The sequence below is a fragment of the Gracilinanus agilis genome, chromosome 3 (assembly GCF_016433145.1).
Source record: "Gracilinanus agilis isolate LMUSP501 chromosome 3, AgileGrace, whole genome shotgun sequence".
Taxonomy (NCBI): Eukaryota; Metazoa; Chordata; class Mammalia; order Didelphimorphia; family Didelphidae; genus Gracilinanus; species Gracilinanus agilis.
In genome coordinates, this window is record NC_058132.1 from 338018090 (window position 1) to 338031424 (window position 13335).

The 13335-nt window shown below is 42.0% G+C and overlaps 1 protein-coding gene across 1 annotated transcript in view; it reads left to right on the forward strand.

The window, feature by feature from the left end:
* SLC12A8 (solute carrier family 12 member 8) overlaps nucleotides 1-13335 on the forward strand; it is a 203176-nt gene that overhangs the window by 17934 nt on the left and 171907 nt on the right. Inside the window, exons 2-3 of the mRNA XM_044669159.1 lie at nucleotides 7989-8135; nucleotides 10676-10867. Of these exons, the coding sequence (XP_044525094.1) occupies nucleotides 7989-8135; nucleotides 10676-10867 (339 nt within the window). The remainder of the gene's footprint in view (nucleotides 1-7988; nucleotides 8136-10675; nucleotides 10868-13335) is intronic.

A 13335-nucleotide genomic window follows, 5' to 3' on the forward strand; every position in this document is an offset into this window, starting at 1 on the left:
CTGAAAGTGGGTACTACCAGAGGCAAACTGAGGCTCAGTGTGCCAGGATTGGAACTAGCCCGCTAGGGAGTAGGAGATTGCCAAGATAATAACCAGCCCTGTGGAGATCTCACAGCTGGATATTTTCAGTTCAAATTGCTTGGTGGGTGGGTAGCTTCTGCCTTTGATCAGCACAGCTGATACATGGTATTTCCTGGAGCCTGATGGGGGCCTTCGTGGTTTGGGCACATCTTTTGGTCACCATTCCAACCATGCCATCTGTTAAGATGGTGGGGAATGGATTACAAGGGCAGAAGGAATGCAAGCAGGATCAAGGATGGCTCCACTCACACAGGAAGAGCGTTTAATCTGGAAAAACACTGGAAATGACATAGATGTCCTTATATGCAACCCAACCTGTCTGTGGTGGCTTGAGGTCATTTAGGAGCAAAAGTCAGGAAGAGACTGAGAAAGCAGCATGGCCCTGGTGGACTGTGGAGCTTGGGCATTTTCCTCTTGTTTCTACATTTCTGTAGGCAAAGCCTACCTGGAGGAGCTTTTCTGGGGGCATAAATGGCAAGGTGATTCAGTGGAAAGAACACTGGTTTGAGAGTCTGAGGACCAGAGTTCAAATCCTACCTCTGATACTCCTTCCATGATCTTGGACAAGTTACTGCTTATTTGTAAAATAAAGAGGTAGGGAGACTAGAAGGCTTCAGAAGTTGCTTCCACCTCCATATCTGGGATCCTATGATCATATTCTTCTGGTGTGTGTGTGTGTGTGTGTGTGTGTGTGTGTGTGTGTGTGTGTGTGTGTGTGTGTGTGTGTGTTAAGTTGCATAAACCCTTATGTAAAATGTAAACTCCCTAGTCTAGTCATAGGTTACAACGAAAAGGGGGACAGCTGAATGTTAATGGGAACAAGGCTCCAGCTTCAGCCTAGAACTTTGCAGTAGATTTTATCAGGTGAGGTAATTGTCCAATTCCTAATGGGTTGAAGATGCTACTGAGGGTACTGAGACAGGACTGAAAAAGTCATCCTTGGTTCCCTTATCTGTGAAATACACAGGTTGGACTAAGGCCAATGGTTCCCAACTTTTTTGTTCTGAGAACCCCTTTTGACAACAACAAAAGATATATTATGAATCCACGGAAGTGGAGGGTGGTGTTTGCAAATGACACTGGCTCAGAGTGCTTGCAAAGTAACCCAAGTGATAGATGCCACCCCAAGAGCCAAGCTTTGGAAGGAGTGAATCAATATTGACTTTCTTAAGCAGTTGAGGGCAAGGGTTGTTTGGAGAGGGAGTTGGTTATTGGGTAGGAGAAAAGAACCAGGCTTTAAAAAATCTCTGTAAGGATACTCAGTAACCAAACTATAGAAATCTGAGTGGTTGGGCTTCCAACCCCCAGAGTTAGATCTTTAAGCAGAGTTTTCAGGATTGTGCTCAATCAAACAACATTTATTAAGTGCCTACTGTGAGGCAGCTAGATGGATAAGGCACCTAGAGTCAAGAAGACCCGAGATAAAACCTGTCCTTGCTTCTAGCTGTGAGACTCAGAGCAAGTCACTTCAGCCTTTTGGCCTCAGTTTCTTCTTCTATAAAATGAGCTGGAGAAGAAAATGGTGAATCACCCCAGTATCTTTGCCAAGAAAACTCCAGGTGGGGTCATGAAGAGTCGGACACAACTGAAAAATGTCGTTCAGACAAGAGCAACAAAACTCATATGCCAGGCACCGCACTAAGCAACGGGAATATAAGTGCAAAAAAGAAAGACAGTCTTTGCCTTCAAGGGGCTTACAATCTAGAACATATCATAAGTAGTCCCTGTGTGTAGAATTGTCTAGTCCGTGTCAAAAGGAAAAATAGAGGATAAGCAAGGACCTCTTTGCAAAAAGAAGCAACTAGATGGCCTCAGTGGATAGAACACTGGACCTGAGGCCTTGAACGCTTGCTAGCTATGTGAACTGGGCAGGTCACTTGGCCTCAGTTTCCTCAATTTTAAACTGGGGATAATAATAGCACTTACTTCCCAGGGTTGCTGTGAGGATCAAGTGAGATAATGTTTGTAAAGTGCTTAGCAGAGTGCCTGGCATTTAGTGAGTGCTTAAAAAAAATGCTTGTTTCCTTCCTCTTCTCTCTTACTTACCTTCTTTTCCCCTTTCCATTCCCATGAAGATGTTGTTGTAAAATTTCTTGACCCTATTTGAGATTTTCCTGGCAAAGATCCTACAGCGATTTGCCATTTCCTTCTCCAGCTCATTTTACAGATGAGGAAATGGAGGCAAACAGAGCAAAGTGACTTTTTTCAGGATAACACAGCTAGTAAGTGTCTGTGGCCAGATTTGAACTCGCAAAGACCAGTCTTTCTGATTCCAAACCCAGCGCTCCATGCACTGCCCCTCTCCCGTGAATATCGCTGTACATACTTTAAGGTTCACATTGTATTTGTCTGGCCACAGTGAACAAGAAAACGATTCCTCTTCTTGTCTGTCCTCAGCCTAAGCCATAGGGCTGAGCTCTCTGGGCTCTCCAGGTTGACTCTTTGGAACTCAATTCAGCAACGGAAGGAACAGCTTTGGAAATCTCCTTCCAAGACTTATTAATAATTAAGTTATTAACTCTGAGAAAGCAAGTCAAAATGCCTTTGTTTGTATACTCCAAGTGTAAAAAGTCTTCCTGTGTGTACTTTGTCTGGGAGGGAAAGGCCTTCCTCTGCTCTGGCCTCCCCTGACCTCAAGCCGGTCATTTGTTCTCACCAGGTTTCTTTCTCCACCAGTCAGAGCCAGGCTAGGAACTTCCCAATGCTAAGAGAGGGATTCCAGATGGCGGCAGGCTGAATCCCTCAGGAGTGACAGGAGTGGTCATGGAAGACTTGATCTCCCCCACCCTTGGCTGCTGGTTGGAGGCATTTTCAATTCACTCCACATTTATTTTGTGCCTGCCATGGTCAGAGTACTGTGTTAGGTGCTGAAGAGTAGAAGCAATTCCTGAAAGTCTTGGCAGCCCGGCTTTCTTCGGGTGAGAAGCAGAGGTGTTATCTAGGAATTTCTGATGAAGGCATACATCTACAAGGGCACATTTGACTGGAGAAGGAGATGGGGTGGGGTCGGTGATGGATAGAGAGCCGATGCTCTATTCACTCCAAGGACTTCAGGGGCTTGGTTGTATCTCTAAGGGGAACTGATGGAAACACAGGGGCAATCCATCCACAAGCATTTTTTAAAGCACCTACTATGTGCTATACTCTACACTAAACAGAAACATTTCCTGCCCTCAAGGACCATATATTCTAGGTTGAGTTTTTTTTTTTTCTTCAGATTGAAGCATACCATGCTTTACTTTATTCCCTTCATGAAATTTTCTCTTATATAAGCAATGTAAGGAATTAAATTTAAGGGTTTGACTAAATATATGAGAATTCTAAAATAATATGATGGTCATCAATTTAAAATATTATAGCTCAAGTCAAAATGATTTTTAATAGCTTTTATTTACAAAGAAGTGGAAAGAGGGTAAAGAAGACGTTTAGCCTATCACACTAAATATTGCTCTGGTGCTCAGCTCAGAGCCTGGCAGGGCTTGTTAACCCTCAACTGGAGGACCTGGTGTTCCACCTATGTGGTCTCCTCCAAGAGGGGAAGGCTTCTCCAGAACTAATCTCTCTCCAGAAGCTAGGAAAGGAAGACCAGCTACTCACTCACCCAAGAACCAAGGTCCCAAGTTGAAACCGAGGTCCAAGTCCAAAGTCACCTCCAAGAGGCAGGTCACCAGCTGCTCCAAGCTGAAGACTCAAGCTGAAGAGTTCAGGACTTTTTATAATCCTTTTTCCACATCAATTCCTGTCCCTTCCCCTCTTCACAGGGGCCAATCACAGCTTCCAAATTGCCTAGCACTGCCCAGTGGGCCAGTGTCTGTGAGATCCACCTCTTTTCCTCTGAAGGTGTCAACTTTTATCAAAGGATTCACAAGTTTCTGATTGATTGGGTTAAAAGGGTGGAACTCTCCAAGTAAGTGACTTTCCAATTCATTTACAAAGTGTTAAGTAGGGGTTAAGTAGGGGTTTCTTGATTGATTAACTCAAAATAGGCAAAGAGAATAAAGAATTCCCTTTCACAGCAATATATATCTTCTTTCACAATATGATGAACATAATTATGTATTATATAACATGTACAATCTATTTCATATTTAACCTGGCCTCTTACAGAGGCAGAAAGGATGGGAGGAAGGGAATGTAAATTACAGAATTTCAGAAAATGATTATTGAAATAGTATCTACATGTAATCTGGAAAAAATATAAAAAATAAAACTTGCATTATCCAAAAAAGTAGTAGTAATAATAGTAATTTCTATACTATAAAATAGTCATTTCTATACTATTAAAAAAACAACCACCCAGAATATATGGTCCTTGAGGGTAGGGAATGCTTCTGTTTAGTATAGAAATAGTCAATAGTCATATTGTCATTTCTATAGCTCTAGCACCAAGAAAAGTTCTTAGTACAATGTGTCTGCTTACTTTTTTTTGGTTGAATGAATTTCTTTCTTTTTTCTTTTCCACATTATTTATTTATTTTAGAATACTTTTCCATGGTTCCATAATTCATGTTCTCTCCTTCCCCTTCTCCCTACCCGCTCCTGGAGCTGACAAGCAATTCCACTGGTTTATACATGTATTATTGCTCAAAACCTATTTCCATATTATTCATATTTGTAATAGAGTCATATTTTTAAAACCACAACCCCAAATCATATAACCATATAACTGAGTGATAAATTATGTTTTTCTTCTGCATTTCTACTCTCCCAGATCTTTCTCTAGATGTGAATAGCGTTCTTTCTCATAAGTTCCACAGAATTGTTCTTGATCATTGCATTGCTATTAGTAGCAGAGTCTATTACACTTGATTGTTCCACATTATTTCAGTTACTGTGCATATATTCTTTTTTTTTTCTTTTAAACCCTTGTACTTCGGTGTATTGTCTCATAGGTGGAAGATTGGTAAGGGTGGGCAATGGGGGTCAAGTGACTTGCCCAGGGTCACACAGCTGGGAAGTGGCTGAGGCCGGGTTTGAACCTAGGACCTCCTGTCTCTAGGCCTGACTCTCACTCCACTGAGCTACCCAGCTGCCCCCCATATATTCTTTTTAAAAATTTTTTTCAGACTTGGCAAGATTTGTTTTATTTTCTTTTTCTTTTTTATTGTCATGCAAAACTCACTTCCATATCGATCATTGTTACAACATATACTCATATACAACCAAGCCCCCCAAATAAAACCATAAATACACTGATGTGAAAGATGACTCCAACCGTTCTTTCTCTGGAGGTGGCTAGCATTCCCCATCATGTCTTTCAGGTTTTTCCCAGATCATTGTACTGCACTGGCACAAGCCAAGTTTTCAGAGATAATCATCAAAGGACCTTATATTTGAATAGGGAAGACAGCATTTAAGATATCATTAGAAGACATTTAAGATATATATTGAATATATAGAAAGTAACCTTAGAGGAAAGTCACCTATTATAAAAAGGATTGCTGGGGTGGGAGTAATATAGTAATGATTTCCCTCCATAACCTTGGCTCAATACCCCAAGTTAGGCTAGTTTTTCTTTGAAAGGAATTAGAAAGGAGGCAGCTAGGTGCTTGGTGGATTGAGAGCCAGGCCCAGAGATGGGAGGTCCTGGATTCAAATCTCGACTCTGATGCTTCCTAGCTGTTACCCTGGGCAATAACACTTCCCCCCACCAATTGCCTAGCCCTTACCACTCTTTGGCCTTGGAACCAATACTCAGTATTAATTCTAAGACCAGAAGGTAAGGTGTTTTCTGTTTTGTTTTGTTTTGTTTTTTAAAGAAAGGAATTGTCTCATGGCTCTAGCTGCTGACATCATGGCAGCCCTTCTCAGTTGCCTATGTACAAAACAGCAAGGATTAGCTCCAGATCCTTTCTAGAAAATGGCTAGAGAGCCATGAGAGGCTACTTGGGAGCAGGGGAATATTTCTCTGCTGAATCAGCTGGGGTTGTCCTCATTGCATATCCTTGTTGAATATTTTTCTCCTATGGCTATGTAAATCTCTTTGTTAACTGTTGAGTGACCTAGGAGTGTCTCATTTTATTTTAGTATCAAACGTAAATTATCAAAAGTCTGGCCCGAGTCCAGAACACTAGTAGAGGACACTCTAGTGAAACCATGGATTTCTTGAGGTATCAGAATGTAAATATAAATTCCCGGAACAGTTTGTCCATCTAGCAACATCCTCTTGCCCAGCCGTACATATGCACATCATGGAAAACAGTTTCCATAATGAATACCTAGAGCCTGGGGATCAAAACCAGGAGGTCTGGGTTCTAGTCCTAACTTTGCTGTTAGTCAGTCTATGAAGAAGCATTCAGTATGGGCATTTACACATCAGAAATTGGTGAATGCCACAGATCAAGGCTTGATTTCTTGTTTTGCTGATTGCCTAGACTTAAGAAAGTGATAGAGAAAATGTTAATAATTCAGATTAAATTTTGAAGAATGTCCTGTGTACATTTTTTTTTGGAGGGCAGGTTGTTAAACATTTACTAATACACCTCTGGGTAAAGTACTGACCAACAGGTACCAGGTCCATTTAAGTACCTAAGTCTGGTGTTTTAAGTAATGAGTTGCTGCTCAAGACCTTTAATTCAATACCTTTGTTCGTTTTTACTCTTCTGGTTTCTCCCTTTTTCAAGGCATCTTCCTCAAGAATGGCCTGATCACTCCCCTCCCTACCAAATTCTAGTGGCTCCCTACTGGCTTCTGTGATTAAATACAAACTCCTCTGTTTGGATTGAAGTCCATCATACCGACTCCAGCCCACCTTTCCAGGCTTATTACTCTATTAGTCTCTGCACACACTATGATCCAGCAAATGGACTACTTGTGATTCCTCCCTTGGAATGTATCATCTTCTATCTTCCTGCCTCTGTACAGGCTGTTCCGTGACGAGGATGCCCTCTCTTCTCACCTCTGCTTTTTAGAGTGTCTGGTTTCCTTCAAAGCCTCACTCAGACCTACATGAATCCTTTCCTGATCCACCCAGCTGCTGGTGTCTTCCCCCACAAATTACCTTGTATGTTCTTTGTATATATTTAGAATATGTACATATTGTTTCTCCTGAAAGCAGGGACTATGTTGTTTTTGTCTTTATTTTCCCTAACCCTGGTAGAGTGCCTGGGACCCATTGTATCTATTTTGCAGGTTCCCAATCATGGTATGCACCCTTCCAGTCATGCTCAGGGTGGGCACATTCACTCCTGCCTGGCTGCTATGAACTCTTTCATTCCTGTGACTCCTTGGACCCCAGATTCCTTTTCTTCTATGTATTACATCCCCCTATGAGAAGTGTTCCATGAGGTCAAGAACTGACTCATTTTTGTATTTGTATTTTTAGCATCTTGGCACATAATAGGCACTTAAATGCTCTTTTATGATGATAGTTTGTTGTTCAATTCTTTCAGTCCTGATACTTTGTGACCCCATTGAGGGGTTTTCTTGGCAAAGATACTAGAATGGTTTGCCATTTCCTTCTCTAGATCATTTTACAGATGAGGAAACTGAGGCAAATAGGGTTAAGTAACTTACCCAGGGTCACACAGCTAAGATACTGGAGTGGTTTGCCATTTCCTTCTCTAGCTCGTTTTACAGATGAGGAAACTGAGGCAAACAGAGCTAAGTGACTTACCTAGGGTCATATAGCTAGTGAGTATATGTGGTTGGAATTGAGCTTAGGAAGATGGGTCTTCCCAATTCTAAGCCCAGTGCTCTCTCTACAGGTAGCCTAGCTGCCTCAAGTAGATAATAAATAGTCAATCAATAATTGCATATTGACTGATTCTCCTTGTGTTCTTCTACATCCTCTTCTTCTTTCTCCTCCTCTCCTTCCCTCTGTTTCCTTTTCCCTTCCTCTTTTTTTTTCCTTCTCAGCTGTTCCTGCTGATGAAAACAGATTAATATACATTTGCTTTGCTCCTCAGGGTTCCCTGGCTCAGCCCCAGCCGTGGTGGAAGATCCAACTGTTCGTTTGGGAGCCGGTGCTTTTTGGGACGTGGGATGGAGTGTTCACATCCTGCATGATCAATATTTTTGGTGTTGTCCTTTTCCTGAGGACCGGCTGGCTGGTGGTGAGTAGTGGGCGCCGTCTGGGAGCTCTCTGGGGCTGGTTGCTCAATAGCTTCGCTGTCTAAAGCCTGGACTCGGTTTGTGCCTAGATCTCTGTGTCACCGTGCTGGTAAAGCCAGCCCCGTGGCCCTGTGGGGCCCGTTCTCCGAGAGCTCTCCATCTCATCCTGAGCAAGCAATGAGCACATGAAATCAGCAGCACTACAATGAAACCCTTCTCGAGGATGAATAAATTCAGTACACTTCCCTTTGTGTTGTAGAAAGTTAATATTAATCTAAACCCCTTTTTGGACTCCAAAACACAACCTTTTGATTTTTTTTTTAACCCTTACCTTCCATCTAGGAATCAATACTGGTATTGATTCCAAGGTAGAAGAATGGTAAGGGCTAGGCAATGGGGGTTAAGTGACTTGCCCAGGGTCACACAGCTAGGGAGTGTCTGAGGCTAGATTTGAAACCAGGACTTCCTATCTCTAGGCCTGGCTCTCCATCCACTGAGCCACCCAGCTGACCCCTGGAATGAGATTTAAAATGAAAGGTCCTGAGTTCAGATCCTATCTGCTACGGACTGGCTGTCTATATTTTTAACAATTTATTTAGCCACCCAGAACCCTAGTTCCCTCTTCTGTAAAATGAGGATGATAATATTTACACTGACTCACAGAGCTGTGAAAGTCAAATGAGATAATTTCTCCTAAAGTGCCATAAAGCATGGCAGTCCCCAAGTGAGCTGGTTTTGTCATCTTTACTAATGGAAGGAAATAGAGGCAGATGCAGGACTGTGCAGTGATGGGGATTCCATTGTCCTGGGAGCCTTGAACCTGGCTGGGAAGTCATTTGAATGGAATGTATAGAGCAGCCCTGAGGGAATCTGTGTGGTGGGGGGTCTCTGGTGAGGGATGGGACATCCCTGGAGTTGATTTGTCAGCCTGGAGCTGAGAGTCCAAAGGAATCCAGTTAATAACCTCTGAGAGACCCCGGATTCTGGATTCAATTTTCTCCCCTTTCCTGGATTTTCCTCCTTTCACCTTCCCTTCCCTTCCCTCCCTACCCCAGAAGCTTAGGGACCCCTGAGGGCAAAGTGGCCCCAGGATGGGAGCCAGGGGAGAGAACCAAGGCTCCTCTTTTTGTGTTACATGAGAGGATGGGCATTAGTTGGTGGGGTGGGATTGTAGTTGTCTGAGGAAACAGAAGAACTGAAACTCAACATTTTCTGTCCTCTGCTTTTTACTATTTAATAAATACAAAGGAAGCCCTGCCTCCCACCGACTCCTACTCACACCCCAAAAGAAAGTTCCTTCTCTTGCTGGGATTTCACTTCCCAACAAACAAGAGAAATTTGGGGTGGAATATAAGATCCTAGATCTGGAGCTGTGGGGAACCATGCCGGGGCCATCTAGTTAAGAGTTTAGATGATTCGGTGTGGTGGCAGAGTCCTAGTTTTGAAGTCAGAAAGGCCTGAATTCAAATCCTACATACAATTTTTCTTATCTGTGGGATAGATGCAGGGCAAGCCACCCACGGACTCCAGGCCTGTTTCTTTGTTTTAAATGAGGGGGCTGGATTTACTGACTTTTAAGTTCACTTCCAGCTCTAAACCTATGAACCGATAAACTATTTTATGATTGCAGAAACTGAACTAAAGAAACTGAGCACCCTGTTAATAAACAAGTATCATTATGCCTAAGGTCATATAGAGCAAGTATTATTATCATCCCTATTTTACAGATGAAAAAATTGAGGCCCCAAAAGTTTCATTAATTGACTCAAGGTTATCAGCAGCAATGACTTTTATTCCTCTTTCCACTCTGTGACTTGGAGCTCTTTGGAATACTTCTGGTCCATAAATGAGGAGAGCCAAGGCCCCTGATTTAGACCTGGAATGGTCTGCATGAATCATCTCATCCAGTCACCTCTAGAGAGAGGAATCCCCAAATCATGTAGCTAGTAAGTAATGGAATCAGTGTTCCAGTCCAGGTCTTTTGACTCTCATCTCAACTCTCTTCCGCTGCTACTCAGCACTAGGGAGCAGCTTATCATGCTAGTGATACATTGGAGGTGAGGAGGGGGGAGAGGGGGCTGGAGAGGAAAGCATTTATTACATTATTGAACTGCCCACAAGGATGCTGGGGGTCCGAGAAAGGACCTCCACTGTCTGTTTCAGTGCACGTTGTGTAGTTTTTTCAGTTGTTATCCAACCTTTTATGACCCCATATGGAGTTTAATTGGCCAAGATCCTGGAGTGGTTTGCCATTCCCTTTTCCATATGATTTTACAGATTGAGGAAACTGAGGCAAATAGGGATAAGTGACTTGCCCAGGGTCATACAGCCAGGAAGTATCTGAGACCAGATTTGAACTTGAGACTTCCTGACTCTAGTCCAGGCACTCCATCCATCGTGCCACCTAGCTATCTGACCACTGCATAGGCAAGGAAGTAGAAGGGACATGGTACCCAGTACACTAGCATCCATAGGAATATGAATGGCTAGCTCAAGGGAGAGGCCTTGACATTCCTAATTCCATCTTGTTGCTCCATTGCAGGGGAACACCGGGGTGGTCATGGGCATGATCTTGGTCTCCTTTGTCATCCTCGTTGCCCTGGTGACTGTCCTGTCTGGCATCGGTGTTGGGGAGCGGTGTAGCGTTGGCAGTGGCGGTGTCTACTCCATGATTTCTTCTGTCCTAGGGGGGCAGCTCGGAGGCACTTTTGGCCTGCTGTACGTGTTTGGGCAGGTAAGCATCTGTTGCCCAGGTTCTCTTGGGCTCGGCAGGGGCTGGGCTTCTTTTTGGTGGATAACACAAGGTTCTTAGAACTATGTTTTCAGAGTCTCTGGGACACATAGCCCTGGATACTTTGCAGGTGGCCACTGCATGCCCTTCTTTGACTTGTCTTGGGCTTAAGGTAGGATGGTCCCTTGCAAAGGATATTGTACAGTGGAAAAAGAGCTGGCCTTCAAGTCAGAGGACCTAGCTTTGAATTCTAGCTCTAGCACAGGCAATTTCAGCAAACTTGGAACCATTTCACTTTTTGAAACCCATGTCTTTTTTTAAATTCAATTTTATTTTGTTTTCTGTTCAGAATTTTCTCTCCCATTTCTCCCTCCCTTCTTTTGTTGAGTAACTAAGAAAAAAGAACTGTTACAGATCTGTCTAGTAAAGCAAAATAAATTCCCACATTAGTCCCAAGCCAAAAAAAAAAAAAAAAAAAAGGAAAATGAAGGAAATATTCTTTACTCTGTACTCTGAGTTCATTGTTTTGTTTTGTTTTGTTTTTCTGTTTGGAGGCAGATTGCATGTTTCATCATGAATTCTTTGGAATTGTGGTTGTCTTGAGTTGATCAGAGTTCCTAAGTGTTTAAAAGTTGTTTGTCTTTGTGACATTATTGTCATTGTATAAATTTGTTCTCCTGCCTCTGCTCATTTCACTTTTCATCAGTTCATACAAATCTTCCCAGGTTTCTCTGAAACCATCCCCTTCATCATTTCTTACTGCACATTTGTATTCTGTCCCCTTCATTTACTATAACTTCTTCAGCATTCTTCAGTTGATGGGTATCTCTGATTCTTTGCCACCACAAAAAGAATTAGTGCTATAAATATTTTTGTATATATTTTCTTGGACTATTTCTTCATCTTTAAAAAGAGGACTTTGAACTAAATTAATTTCTGAGGTCTCTTCTAACAAAAACTCCTGATTTGTATTCTTATAACCATTTCCATTTTATATCTTTGTATATATGTATAAACACATATGTAATATGTATATGCACATATATGTGTGTATGCACATCCATATACATAATATAAGTAGTCCATTATAATGGACTCAAAGTCAGGAAGACTGAGTTCAAGAAGCAGTCTTTTTGGAGGGCAGCTGGGTGGCTCAGTGGATTGAGAGCCAGGCTTAGAGATGGGAGGTCCTGGGTTCAAATGTGGCCTCAGACACTTCCCAGCTGTGTGACCCTGGGCAAGTCACTTGACCCCCATTGTCTAGCCCTTACCACTCTTCTGCCTTGGAGCCAATACACAGTATTGGTTTAAAAAGGTAAGGGTTTAAAAAAAAAAAAAAGCAGTCTTTGATACATACCAGCTGTATGATCCTGTGCAAGTGAATTCAACTCTCAGTGCCCCAGGCAACTCTAAGTCTCTGGGAAGGTCCTGACCTACACAGGTAGAGGAAGTTTCTGGTTGTGTGGGAAACAGGGCTAGTGGGGAGAAAGCATTTCTACGCTGAAAAAGCCATATGTCTGGTAAAAAAAAAATCTCACAAAAACATAACATTGCCATGTTTTTCTAATAATGTCATTAAATACAATTCCCACCTAATGTTCAAATAAATGCTGATATGACCTTTTGATCCACTAATATCACTACTAGATCTGTACCCCAAAGAGAGAAAAAATGGGAAAGGACCGGTTTGTACAAAAATATTTATAACTGTACCTTTGTTATGGCAAAGAATTGGAAACTAAAAGGATGTCCCTCAATTGAAGAATGGCTGAACAAATTGTGGTATATGATGGTGATGGAATACTACTGTGCTAAAAGGAATGATGAATCAATGGATTTCTATAAGAACTGGAAAGACCTCCATGAACTGAGGTGGAGTAAAATGAGCAGAACCAGAAGAACGTTGTACACAGGAACAGCAATACTGTGGAATGGTCAACTGTGATAGTCTTAGCTACTCTGAGCAATGCAATGATCCAGGACAATTCCAAAGGACTTACAATGAAAAATGCTATCCCACCTCCAAAGAAAGAACTGTTGGAGTCGGAATGCAGAAGAAAACATATGATTTATCTCTTGTTTATTTGGGATATTTTGGGATTTTGGTTTTAAAAGATTATTCATTTACAAAAATGAATATTATGGAAATATGTTTTGTGTGATAATACTTGTATAACCCAGATTCAATTGTTTGTCAGCTCCAGGAGAGGGAAGGGAAAAAGGGAAGGAGACAAAAGGATCATATAACTTTGGAAAACTTATGTGGAAATTTGTTATTAAAATTAAAAAATAAAAAAAAATGAAACACTGATATGTAACTTTGTTTTGCTGAGTGTCCATTTCCAACATTGATTATCTTCTTTGGTACCGCTGGTCCCTTCAATTTCATTCAGCCTAGTAATTAAATTTTTTTAACCCTTACCTTCCATCTTAGCATTAATACTGTGTATTGGCTCCAAGGCAGAAGAGTG